The sequence below is a fragment of the Patella vulgata genome, chromosome 7 (genome assembly GCF_932274485.2).
Source record: "Patella vulgata chromosome 7, xgPatVulg1.2, whole genome shotgun sequence".
NCBI classification, from domain to species: domain Eukaryota; kingdom Metazoa; phylum Mollusca; class Gastropoda; family Patellidae; genus Patella; species Patella vulgata.
The window spans coordinates 60,040,139-60,054,593 of NC_065885.2; the positions used below are offsets into that span (position 1 = coordinate 60,040,139).

Genomic DNA, 14,455 nt, shown 5'->3' on the forward strand with positions numbered 1-14,455 from the left:
TGTACATTAGAATACCAGTAAATATTTTATTTAGACAGTTGTTATAATATATTAGAATATATACCAGTAAGTATTTTATGAAGACATTTGTTATGATGTATTATAGGAGTACAAGTATTTTGTAAATATCTTATTTTCTCACTAATGTATTAAAAGTAAATATTATACTAAGATATTTTTACTTGTTTTATTAGGTGCGATATGCTACAGAAGATCATATATTATTACAACATTCACGAGAATTATTAGACAAGGCTTTATCTACAACAAGTTATAGTATACAACAACAGAAAGAATTATCAGAAAAATATGATTCTTTTTATGCCAATAAGGTAATCTAATGTTCCTTTCAAATGCTACATGGAGCCACGGTGGCTAAGTGGGTAAGACGTTGGCTCGCTAGTCTGGATGTCGCGTGTTCGATCCCTGCATTGGCCGAGAAAGTTCACTAGCATGGAGGTCGGGCTCCGGCGTGGTTCCCCCTTGTCAGTGATGTAGGATGGAGGGCCTGACAAGGACAGCTGTCTAGTCATTCAAATGAGACGAAATACTGAGGTCACGTGTATATATTGGCGTGCACGTAAAAGATCCCTTAGCAGTTGGAATTCTATATATGAGTAGGCTGTAGTGTCGCTGCCCGACAAAATTACCTATTCCAAATACTCACTGGGCAACTGTAGAGTGTATTCTTTTATAAGATTTGACAACTACAACTGTTAAATTTGATGTTAGCATACCCTGCATTATGCACTTCACACATGACTATTATTTATATCAATGATTATTTTGTAAATTTTCAGGAAACTTATGAATGTACATTAGCTGCATGTGGAAGTACTATTGAAGCTGTGGAACAAATAATAACACAGAAAGTAAGTCTTGCTGGTACTCTCTAGAAATCCCTTTATTTGAATTAGCTGTTTACCCGACATTGCACAGGTGGAGCCCTCTTAAGCTTCATTATTAGGAGTTTCCTGAAAATGGAAGTAGTGGAACTCTGAAACTGGAAGTAGTAGAACTCTGAAACTGGGAGAAGTAAAACTCTGAAACTGGGAGAAGTAAAACTCTGAAACTGGTGGTATTAGTGCAAGACACCTGGGCCCTTATTCACGAAAACTTAAACTAAGATACAATCGAAATTTTAAGAAATACTGCAATTCGATTGGCTGACCAATATGCAAATTGGATATATGCAAATTGATTTTACTGGTCAGCCAATCGAATTGCAGTATTTCTTAAAATTTTGATTGTATCTTAGTTTAAGTTTTCATGAATAAGGGCCCAGGCCTATGTCACTGCCTGACTCAAACTGCCTTATCCAATCTCCAAGCATTATGTAAAAAAATGTCTACAATATATTTAAATTATTTTTGTTTTAATTTAGATAAAGAATAGCATGGTGATTTCTAGGTGAGTTTAATGTGTTTAATGTTAAATTTATTCCAACTATTCCAGAACATTACTTTAGAATAGGGTTTATTATTTCGTTGGTCAATGCTTGACTTTTTGTCCTTTTCAGATATTAAGGGGGGTTGGGTGGTCTAGTGGTTTAACGCATGCATGTGAAATCACAAGGTCTGTCATTGAGTCAAGTGGCGTGGTTTCGATTGCCTGCTTGAACATGACAAGGAGTAGGGTTGCCTGTCAAGTCAAATCTTGTGGGTTTTCTCCGGGTCTTATGGTTCCCTATCACTGCTAAATAATTATTGAAATAGAATTGAACCATATGTTAGTCCCAAAATGAACTAGTTTGTGTTAAGTGGATGTTAAACCCTCATTTCTCTCTCTTTCATGTTAAAATATACAGCACAATGGTATTGTGTACAATAAAAAAATGGTTAATTTTGCCAACAGCTTTTTTGTCTACTCTTTCAAATACTGAGGGATCTTTTTTTTGTACTACCAATTTGTACACATAAGCCAGGATCTTTGTTTTGTCTGAACCGAATGGCAGCCCCTCTGACAAGTGAGATCTTCTCAACCATCTATAGGGTTTGAAAATAAATGAGGTTTAACATCCTACTTTTCTGCACCAACTGGGATAATGAAGAAGGCTTACACCATACAGTGTGCTTTGAGGGAATGGCGTGGTCCCCCCGTGTCAGTGATGTAGGACGGAGGGTCTGGCAACGGACAATGTATAGTCATTCGGATGGTATGAAAACCAAGGTTTCGTGTACACATCGGCGTGCACATAAAAGAGCCCTTGACATTTGGAATTCGAAATAAGAGTAGGCCATAGCGACGATGTTCGGGCAAAATTTCCCTCATAGCACTCTAAATGGAAATGAAATGGGGTTTAACGTCCTACTGTTCTGCCCCTAAACTGGGCTAATGAAGACGGGCATACGCCATACAGTGTGCTATGAGGGAAATTTTACCCGGGCAGCGGTGCAACAGCCTACTCTTATATCGAATTCCAACTGCCAAGGGATCTTTTACGTGCACGCCAATATGTGCACGGAACCTCAGTTTTTCGTCCCATCCAAACGACTAGACAGCTGTCCTTGGCAGGCCCTCCGTCCTGCATCACTGACAAGGGGAAATCAAGCCGGAAAATCTGGATGAACTTTCTCGGCCAATGCAGGGATCGAACACCCGACCTCCAGGCTAGCGAGCCAGCGTCTTACCCACTTAGCCCCATGATCCCCCACTCTAAATGGCATATGCCCATCTTCATTAGCCCAGTAGTATGTTAAACCCCATTTCATTTCATTTTCATGCTTTGAGGGAAATTTTGCCTGGATAGCAGAGTGTCCACCCACTCTTTATCAAGTTCTAACTGTCAGGGATTCTAGGTGCATGCCAAGCTCTACCCAAGTCCTTGGGTTTTCATACCTTCCGAACAACTAGACACAGGGCACACTGTATAACTATCCAACCACACTATCACCATAGATCCCTCTTTTACAAAGAATAATAAATGAATCATGTAAAAATGCTTGATGATTAGTCATGTAAGAACTGTTGATGATAAATGGTTGTTTTTCCAGGCCACCAGGACATCATGCTATGGAGAATGAATTTTGTGGATACTGTATGTTTAATAATGTTGCTATTGCTACAAAATTTGCTTTAGAAGAATATAAAATTCCAAGGTAAATCATTTGTTCTTTTACGTTTGGTCAGACACGAACACCTATTGGATTTAAAGAATTTCCAATAATTACTTCCAGAGTTATTGCCATAGCTAATATTTTAAAGTACCCCATAGGCATACAGGATTGATGACTGTTAGGGGGGGCCAGAACCCGAAATGCCCGAAAAAATTTCAGGTTACAGGCGACGGTCTTCTTTGAAAGCAGAGCTTACCGTGTAGAAAGAAGAAGATTTTGAAAAATTTGAAGGTCACAAACGCATTTCCTGCTATTTTAGCCCTTGAATACAGCAACTTCAAAGTGGTCTAATATAGCCTAATTAAGATGGTTTACTGGAATTCCAATTAACCAATCAATCATTTACAGTCCACGAGACGGTACCGTCGAGAGAACATTTTGAAAATTTAACTGCAGTTGCAATTTATATACCTATTTGATATATTGATGGAATTTCAAAAATTTTGTATAATTACTCTCCAATACATCTTGATATGTATATTCTGTAATATGTAGTATATATATAACTATATTCTGTAATATGTAGTATATTTATAACTATATTCTGTAATATGTAGTATATATATAACTATATTCTGTAATATGTAGTATATATATAACTATATTCTGTAATATGTAGTATATTTATAACTATATTCTGTAATATGTAGTATATTTATAACTATATTCTGTAATATGTAGTATATTTATAACTATATTTTAATGCCTGTTTGTTTACAGAATATTGATAGTTGATTTGGATGTTCATCATGGACAAGGAACTCAGTATATGTTTTATGATGATCCAAGGTAAGTTTAGTTTAAACAGATTTAATATGATGATCCAAGGTAGGTTTACTTCAGACAGATTTAATATAATGATCCAAGGTAAGTCTAGTTCAAACAGATTTGATATGATGATACAAGGTAGGTCTACTTCAGATTGATTTAATATGATGATCCAAGGTAAGTCTAGTTCAAACAGATTTAATATGATGATCCATATGGGAATATACAGGTACATCATCTCTTGTAACTGGCAAAAGTAAGCCAATTGTTGACAGATCAAAAGTAAAAGACAATCCCTAATTTTACGTACGTTTCTGAAAGACCTGATGTTAGTTCTATTGTAAATGTGTGATTGTGTAGGTTTTTTTGGGGGGACAGTTTTATGTGGGGATCCTTAAAGGATAAAAGTGTAGATTTTTTGGCATATATATGCTGTTGTCTGGATGAAAGTGTAGACTTTAGTAAATGACTGGATGAAAGCATATACTTTAATAAATGTATGTATATAGATGTCTGGATGAAAAAGTATTCTTTAGTATATGTATGTATATAGTTGACTGGATGAAAGTGTAAACTTTAGTAAATGTATGTATATAGTTGTCTGGATGAAAGAGTATACTTTAGTAACTGTATAAAGTTGACTGGATGAAAGTGTATACTTTAGTAAAGATATAAAGTTTACTGGATGAAAGTGTATATTGTTTATATATATATTTTGTAGGGTGTTATATTTTTCTATACATCGATATGAATATGGATCATTTTGGCCAAACTTACGTGAGTCAGATTATGATTTTATTGGAAGAGGAAATGGTAAAGGTTTTAATGTCAATGTTCCATTGAACAAGGTTAGTATGTGCCATGTTATTTATTTATTAATTTTTAGCATTTTCAGAAATTCTCTCTGCAGATTATCACCCTGTTTATTTTTGATTTTTTTTGACATTTTAACTAATGATGTCAACAGACAGACTATCACCATCCAGAAACGCTGTTCAGGATACGTCCACCATTTTACCATTGAACAGAGTTAGTTTGTTGCAAGCATGTTCAACTATCATTTATAGGTATTCAATTGCCATAGTTGAAAATTACAATGTCCAAGGCAGTGGGTCTCAACCTTTTTTGGCAACGGCACACCTCTGAACACATGAAAAAATAGCGGCACACCTGGCTAAATATATATGAAAAATATTTGAATTTTGCAAAATAAAAACATGGCAAGTCATAGACGGCATACAACCATAGACACAGACTAGTCATAGAAACATAGAATGACTCAAACTAAATAAAGAAAAACACAGCTATGAACGTACCAGTAGCGCCAGTGAATACTCAATTGAGATCAAGTGGCCTTTCGCAATTTCTTAGTGTGCCGTTCAAAATTTCGCGGCACACTTAGGAAGATCTAGCAGGGCATACATGTGCATAAATGCCAACAGTTCATGTATTATTGACCGTCCTAATAGAGAATTAAAAATTACCTACAGGTCTAATGAGCATGTAATGTCTGCTCTCTATGCATGTCCTGTGTTCAATCCCGATTTTCAGATATTTGTTGTACTTTCGTTTTAATTACTTATTGGTAAACTGAGAGGAAATGTGTTGAAAAGAATTTTATTTTTTGCTTGTATTTTTCAGACTGGAATGACAGATAGTGAATATATAGCTATACTACAGCAGGTTTTAATGCCAATTGCTTATGAAGTAAGCTTTCTTTTGATCAGGGGGGCCACAGTGATCAAATGAAATTCAATGAAATGGGGTTTAACATCCTACTGTTCTGCTTCGAACAGGGCTAATGAAGACTTGCATATGCTATACAGTGTGCTATGAGGGAAATTTTACCCGGACAGCGGTACTATGGCCTACTCTTATATCGAATTCCAATTGTTATGGGATCTTTAACGTGCACACCAATGTGTACATGGGACATCGGTTTGTTTTTTTTGTCCCATTCGAACGACTAGACAGCTGTCCTTGTCAGGCCCACGGTCCTGCATCACTGACAAGGTGGGAACCATGCCGGAAAATCTGGATGAACTTTCTCAGCTGATGCAGGGATCGAACATCCGACCTCCAGGTAGTCAGCGTCTTACTCACTTAGCTATATCCTTCATGGAGAACAGCTCAATTCATGACTAAATGTTGTCAGTCAAGATATCCAATATAGCAGATGACGATACCTTACATTCAGGTAGAGTTCAAAGAGAATGAATGACTCAGAATTAGGATCAATGGGTGGCTCAGTGAGTAAGGTGTTGGCTCACTAACATCCGCTTGACACAAATCGGGTCATTTTGGGACTAACATATGCTTCAATTTTATTTGAATAGTTGGCTTGCTCGTAGGGGTCTTTAGCAGTGGGAGGAAATCTGAGGGCTCGGAGAAAACCCACGAGGTTGGACAGGCGACCCTACTCCTTGTCACGTACAACTATTTGGTCATTCAGATTGGGCGGAAAAACAAGATCCCATGTACACATTGATGTGCACATGAAAGTACTTTTGACAGATGGAATTCAATTTCTGTTCGGACAAATTGCTCTCATATGCATATGAGCCCACTTGTAGCCCACTTGTTACAGGAAAGTAGTATGTTTAAAGATACATTATGTAAGATTTAGATAAAGAGTTGGCCGTTCTTGCTGTGATAGTTAAATATGCTGGTCTTTCTTTAGGCCTGAAATGTTATCTAAATTATTAATTAAGAGAGAGAGAGAGAAATGGGGTTTAACGTCCACTCGACACAAACTATGTCATTTCGGGACTAACATATGGTTTAATTTTATTTCAATAATTCGCTTGCGCGTAGGGGTCTTTAGCAGTGGGAGGAAACTGGAGGACCCGGAGAAAACCCACGAGATTGGACAGGCGACCCTATTCCTATTAATTAAGACATTTATTAACTTACCAAGACCATAATCAATTCTCCATGCTATTGGATGCCTGCAATATTTAGTGGATTCAAATACACTTGTGCTGGATGCGGTTACCGTAAAAATTGATAATCAATACTTTGCTTATTATTGTAACAATGGTATTAATGACAATCAAGGCTAGATTATAATTATGGCGCCGATTCCTTGGCTCAGAGTTAAGTAATTTGACTGAAATTTTCAAAATATTTATTCTCTTTTCATTATCTATTTGTTAACTATTATAACGAAAACTGTCGGCTCTTTATCTTATCTTATCTAATCCCGCTTTTAATTAATCCTTAATGGAAAATGATTTAATTGAAAATTTCATTCAAATAACTTTATTCTGATCCGAGTTTTGGGTGTTTAAAGGTTGGACAAGACATAGCGTAGATTGTTCATTATCGTAGCAACAGTACTTGATAATTGAGTCTAAGTCTTGTTTATCCATTTTATTTTTAAATTTTTAAATGTCATATGTTTTCTAGTTGAAACTTGGCCATCCAATGATCTAGAACTTTAATTATAGGCTTGTCATGTGAATAAATGTCTAAATGATAATTTATATAACATTTGACGCCAAAATAAAGACCTGCAATAGGCAGATTAAACTGTTTCAAAATGTATCTTTATTTCTATATCATTTAATTCATGTTTGTGTAACGATTCTTCTGTTTCCAGTTTTCACCTCTATTAACTCTTGTATCATGTGGTTACGACGCTGCCCTGGGATGTCCTGAGGTATACATACATACACTACCACACTGTCAGTAGTATAACATCTTTTGTAGTTTGTTTTTTGTCTTTTTTTCTTTCTTAACCAGTTTTCACCTAACCTGATTTTTGTGTCACTTGGTTTGGATGCAGCTTTAGGAGATGATAAGGTATTTTGTTTATCAATGTGATTAAAATACAGATCTATATTTCGTTTCGTTTTTATACGCCCACATTGAAATGTGGTCGTATATTGTCGTCACCCCCGTACGCCCGTTCGGCGTCCACAATTGCTTGTGGACACTCTAGAGGCCAAAGTTAATATCTGATTGACTTCAAATTTATACACAGTGTTTAAGGTCATGAGACGAAAAAGCCTATTGATTTTCAGCGATTTCCGATTATTACTGCCAGAGTTATGGCCCTTGATCAATTTGAAAAATCTTGTGGACGCTCTAGAGGCCAAAGTTAATATCCAATTGACTTTAAATTTATACACAGTGTTTAAGGTCATGAGACGAATAATCCTATTGATTTTCAACGATTTCCGATTATTACTGCCAGAGTTAAGGCCCTTGATCACTTTGAAAAATCTTGTGGACACTCTAGAGGCCAAAGTTAATATTCAATTGACTTTAAATTTATACACAGTGTTTAAGGTCATGAGACGAAGAAGCCTATTGATTTTCAACGATTTCCGATTATTACTGCCAGAGTTATGGCCCTTGATCACTTTGAAAAATCTTGTGGATGCTCTAGAGGTTAAAGTTAATATCCGATTGACTTTAAATTTACACACAGTGTTTAAGGTCATGCGACAAAGAATCCTATTGATTTTCAACGATTCACGATAATTACTGCCAAAGTTATGGCCCTTGATCATTTTGTGACGCTCTAAAGGCTAAAGTTATCATCCGATTGACTTCAGATTGATACACAGGGTTTAAGATCTTGAGACGAACAAGTACATTGATTTTCAATGAATTTTTATGTCTTGAACAGCTAAATCCATGATATTAAAAGTTTTGTATACAAAACGTTAGCATGGGGCAGAACTTGATAAAAACAAACAAATTCTAATGGTTTTCTGATAATTACTTCATGAGTTGTTGCTCTTAATCAGATTTTAGTGTATTATAAATGTTTCATTACCGAAAAAAGTAAAAATATGCGACAACTCTTGTTGACTGCCTGGACAATTTAGCTGTTGTGGGCATATGTTTTGTTGCCTGGCAACCTTTCTTTTATACTTTCGATGGATTACCCACAGTTACGTGCAAAACACGCCTAAAGCTCGCCGTAACAGACCGTTTCATTTGCTAATACCTCACACTAGTAAAGACAAGTAAAACAAAATTTTGAACTATAAAAACGAAACGAAATAGGATCTTTGTTTTAACCAGATTGTTTGTTTATATACCAGCATCCAAATATACAGATACAGTGGAATCTGTCACTTTCGACATCGTATAGGATCGTTAAAATATTTGCCAGATTACACAGCATGACGTGCTCAATGCTGTAGCTTTAGTGTTCTGAAGCTGAATGTGACAGATTCCACTGTATTTATTTTGTTAACTTTTAGTTTTATTAGGCCATATGAAAAAAAAATTCTGGTTTTTGTATAATCACTTATTAGTTACCGCTTGTAAATGTTATACGCCGGTTACAGGAAGTTACTCTATCTATTACAAAGTTTGAATGAATCCATAAATTTTGTAAACCCTCATTTATCCAGTACGCAACCCTGATTAATATTATATTGCTGACAATCATAAATCATACTGGATAATCCTACATTCCTGTAAACAACATGATGATATAAATCATACTGGATAATCCTACATTCCTGTAAACAACATGATGATATAAATGATACTGGATAATCCTACATTCTTATAAACAACATGATGAGATAAATGATACTGGATAATCATACATTCCTGTAGACAACATGATGAGATAAATGATACTGGATAATCATACATTCCTATAAACAACATGATGAGATAAATGATACTGGATAATCATACATTCCTGTATTTACAAAGATATGATGAATTGTTATTTCATATCCTTTCAGTATTTACAAAGATATGATGAACTAATAATTGAATTCCTTAAAGTATTTACAAAGATATGTTGAACTAATAATTGAATTACTTTCAGAATTTACAAAGATATGATGAACTGATTGTTCAATTCCTTTAAGTATTTACAAAGAAATAATGAACTGATTGTTCAATTCCTTCAAGTATTTACAAAGATATGATGGAATGATAATTCAATTCCTTTAAGTATTTACAAAGATATGATGAACTGATAATTCAATTCCTCGCAGATTATAGTCAAAACAAGTCCCCTTTTTGATAGGTCTCACTTTATTTTGATTAAATCCCAGCTGCATGATTATCTGTTAAAATTTTGATTTTGTTTTTTTTAATTAAATGTGAAATAATCAATTTGAAAACACTTTAGCATTTAAAAATGCAAATGACGATCTGCAGTTTTCGTTAATGCTTGACATTTGTTTTAGAATTTCTTATAGTTTATTCAGCTTGCATTTATAGAAGTTTACTACATACCCATAGATCTTTGTTTTAAAATTCTGTCATTTCTATAGAGTTTGAACTGAAATTTGTTTTAGAATACGGTAGCCTACATTTTATTCAGCATGCATTTAAAGAAATTTATGTACATAAACACTGATGTTAATTCAGGTTTAAGAATTTAAAGTTCAATTTTGTTTTAAAATTCTTTAATATCTGTAGACCTAGAGCTTCGATTCTTTTATACAACTGTTTTTTCCTTATGTGAAATGGCTTTATTTTTCAGTTAAAAAGTTTTCTATATAAAATTGATCTGTTTTGAATATATTTTTGTTTCATAGCTTACAATAAGCTATACATTTTTTTTGCTATAAATTCATTAATTTCTTCAGAGATCAATTTTCTCATTAAATAATCAAATTGGAATTATAATTGTTTCTTTCCTTGTTTGTATGGAAATTATTCATTGCTTTATTTAACAGTTAAAAAGTTTTCTATATAATATTGATCTATTTCGTATATATAAATTTCAAAGCTTACAATAAGTGTTTTAATTATTTTTGTTGTTTGTTTATCAGGGTGAGATGGAAGTAACACCGGCAGCATACGCTCATTTTATTAACATGCTAGGAGCGGTTTCATCAGGAAGAGTTTGTGCTGTTTTAGAGGTGGGGTATTTTCTTGAAGTGTTATAGCCCTATTTCATATGTAGTAGAAATGATATGAAATAGGGTTTAACGTCCTAAATATCAACCTGGAAAGCTTACTATCTACTACATACGCGGGAGCCACCTTTGGCTAAGTGAGTAAGACATTGGCTCACTAGCCTGGAGGTCGCGGGTTCTCTCCCCGTGCTGGCCGAGAAAGTTCATCAGGATTTTTCGACGTGGTTTCCCATTGTCACTAGGTGCAGGTCGGAGAGCCTGACATGAGACAGCTGTCTAGTCGTTCAGATAGGATGAAAAACTGACGTCTTGTGTACACATTGGCATGCACGTAAAAAATCCCTTGGCAGTTGGAGTTTGATATAAGAGTAGGCCATAGTTCTGCTGGCCGCGCAAAATTTCCCTCATAGCACACTGTATGACGTATGCCCGTCTTCATTAGCACAGTCGAAGCAGAGCAGTAGGACGTTAAAACCCGTTTCATTTCGTTCATTTTAAAGGCTGACCCTGCGTGTTTGATTTTGAATAACAGCCAATTAGCTTAATAACATTGAGAGAATACTCTTCAAAACATCACCTAAATATATTAATAGTTCGTTTCCAGAAGTATAGGAACCTTCGGAATCCCTCATTTCATATTTTATAATTATAGCCCATCTGTTTGTTTTTAGGGTGGTTATTGTTTGAAATCTTTAGCTGAAGGATGTGCTTTATCTTTACGGGCGTTATTAGGAGATCCGTGTCCATTATTAAAACCTACACAAGAACCATCAGACAAGTATATTTCTATCTTTATATTTCTTTAAAAAAATAATATAATTAGTTTTCAAAATATTAGAATTACTTTTTAAAATATTGGAATTAGTTTTCAAAATATTAGAATTAGCTTTCAAAATATTTAATTCAGTTTATTTATATTCTGTTGTTGTTATTATAATTTAAACATACATTATGCAAGAGCTAAATCTGCCTATTGCAGGTCTTTCTTTAAACCTGAAATGTTATCTAAATTATTAATTTGACATTAATTAACTTATCCAGACCATAATCAACTCTCGATGTCATCACTAGCCTGCGATATTTACTGGATTACAATCTGATCTGCTGCTCAATGCTCATTCATGATTAAGTCAAAAAATGGATAATTGAGACTATGTTTTTTATCATACCGACTTTAGTAATGATGATCGAGGCTAAGCCTAAAATTCAATCGCTAAATTCTTGGTTCAGAGTGGATCAATTTGACTGAACTTTTCAGCAAATTCCCTTTACATTATCTAGTTTTTAACTATTATAGTGAGAACTGCCAGCTCTTTATCTAATCTCCCATAATGTATCTTTAACAATGTGTATATTTGTTACTGTTAGATGAGTGGTTGACTGCTGTACGTAATGCGTGTGCTTTAGATCATAAGGTCTGTCGTTGATTCAAGTGACATGGTTTCGATACCACACTAGTACATGACAAAGTAGGGTCGTCTGCCTAACGTCAAGATTTTTCTCCCACTGATAAAGATCCCTAGGTGCAAACAAATTATTGAAATAAATAATAGATCATAAGGTCTGTCATTGATTCAAGTGACATGGTTTCAATCCCACACTAGTTTGTGACAAAGAGTAGGGTAGACTGCCTAATGTCATGACTTTCCTCCCACTGCTAAAGATCCCTAGGTGCAAACAAATTATTGAAATAAAATTGTACTATATGTTAGTCCCAAAATGCCCTAGTTTATTTTGAATACCCGGACTAAGTTAAATGATGAGCATTTTCTGCTCAGGTTAAGCTGAGTGGTAAGCTTCATGCTTTATAAAAAGTTGGGCGATTGTGTGGTCTAGTGGCTTAACGTGTGTGCGTGGCATCACAAGAAGGTCTGTCATTGAGCAGGTTTTGATTCCCTGCTTGTATATGACAAGGAGTAGGGTCCAACCTCATTTTTTTTTTGGGGGGGGGGGGGGCTCTGTTTCCTCCCACAGTTAAAGACCCCTCTCTCTCTCTCTCTCTCTCTCTCTTTCGATTCCCTGCTTGTACATGACAAGGAGTAGGGTCCAACCTCATGGGTTTTCTCCGGGTCCTCGGTTTCCTCCCACAGTTAAAGACCCCTACACTTAAGCAAATTATTGAAATAAAAATTGAATCGTGTTTTAGTTAAACTCCATTTCTCTCTCTCTTTATAAAAAGTTAAAAAGTTAAATATACAAATAATTAACACTTTTCATCTATTAGGGGATTATGGAAGAGAGACATCAGCCTCATAAGAATTCTGTCTTATCTCTTCATATTTTTCAGTGTAACAGAAAGTATTTTAAATGTTATTAAAGTTCTCAAGCCATATTGGAATTGTTTTTTTAATCAAGATATTTTAGAAGATGGTGAAATATGTCAGTATGATGCCCTACTTGAATTACCGCCAAAGTAAGTTTTTAGGAACAGTTTAATATTAAGTTTAAAAAATATCACGTTAATATTCATTTCTGACTTAAAGTAGCTAAGTCTCTAACTCAGTATCGTCCAAAATCTTCGACATTGAAAACACAAATTATTTGTCAATTTAAAGCAAAATTGATGTTGTGATCTTAACGGGAAAAGATGGACTTCTGATATCCAATATTTAAGACAAAATAAACATTTTACGATTGGTACACAAATCGTGTACCATGATGCGTTTCAGCGCTATTTGTAATAAGGGACTCAAAAACGAGGCAAGGCAAATTCTACAAGTTATGTCAAACGTTGACGTCGTATTCTTATCTGGAGAGCATGCGTAATAAATATTATCGGTGTAGACTGGAATAACCAGACGCTAGAGATTGCCATAAAATTGAGACTTCTGGCGCATTTCGCCGAACATAACTGATTAGAAATTAAAGTAAAAACAGAAACGATTGAATGTAGATCAGTTTATATACATTCACATTACATTATTATATGCGTTGCGACCCATTTGTGTCAATTCCTAGGTCCCAAATATTAGCGATTTAGCCCCTTTAACAAATATCTTGATGTAATAATAAGAAATAGAATAAAGATGAGAAGTTATCACTCTGTTCGTATTTTAACTTATGAACGCAATACAGGAAAAAAATAATAAAAATTTAAGGATCAATCTAATTTAAATATATAATTTTTTGTTTGCAAATCGTGGATTTATCCCCAGTTCATGTTCAAATCCATTAAATTTTGAGAACCCTATTTTAGGATAGAGTTCACAATGGAACTTGTTAAAAATTGATATTATTCATTAGGGCATAAAGAAGAACCAATTAAATTTCAAAGTTTGAGGATATTGGATGTCAAGTGCATATCATAGAGGTGGGACAGAGTTGCACTTGGCTGTTGGTTGACAAGCCCCATCCCCCCCCCCCCCCTCCTCACACACACTCTGCTCAGTCTTTGTTTATTCTTTTGTTTTAAGACCAGATATTGAGTTTGCCACAAATGAGAATCGTCCAGAGAAGTATGATATCATGGGATCTGAGTTTTTCCCTTCACAGACGAAAGAGAGGCAGCAGATGTATGACCAGAGGTTGAATAATTTAATAGCAGAAGTTTCTTTAAATAAAGCTGCACATAGGTTAGTACTGTTGGATTTACCTTATTACACCTTTGGATTTACCTTATTACACCTTTGGATTTACACCTTTGGATTTACCTTATTACACCTTTGGATTTACCTTATTACACCTTAGGTTGACAAAATGTAGAGTTTTTATACGATCACATTT

General features: G+C 34.8%; 1 protein-coding gene across 4 annotated transcripts in view; it reads left to right on the forward strand.

Moving 5' to 3' along the window:
* Positions 1–14,455, forward strand: part of LOC126827507 (histone deacetylase 6) — a 168,647-nt gene that overhangs the window by 8,502 nt on the left and 145,690 nt on the right. For 2 of the 4 annotated variants that reach the window (XM_056102111.1, XM_056102113.1), the window contains exons 6-17: positions 195–332; positions 801–872; positions 1,385–1,410; positions 2,994–3,098; positions 3,837–3,905; positions 4,606–4,732; positions 5,526–5,591; positions 7,486–7,545; positions 10,646–10,735; positions 11,404–11,510; positions 13,020–13,145; positions 14,146–14,304. In XM_056102111.1, the coding sequence (XP_055958086.1) occupies positions 195–332; positions 801–872; positions 1,385–1,410; positions 2,994–3,098; positions 3,837–3,905; positions 4,606–4,732; positions 5,526–5,591; positions 7,486–7,545; positions 10,646–10,735; positions 11,404–11,510; positions 13,020–13,145; positions 14,146–14,304 (1,145 nt within the window). Of the gene's footprint in view, positions 1–13; positions 18–194; positions 333–800; positions 873–1,384; positions 1,411–2,993; positions 3,099–3,836; positions 3,906–4,605; positions 4,733–5,525; positions 5,592–7,485; positions 7,546–7,628; positions 7,689–10,645; positions 10,736–11,403; positions 11,511–13,019; positions 13,146–14,145; positions 14,305–14,455 lie in introns of those variants that run through there. The other 2 variants (XM_056102114.1, XM_056102112.1) reach the window with 2 other exon arrangements.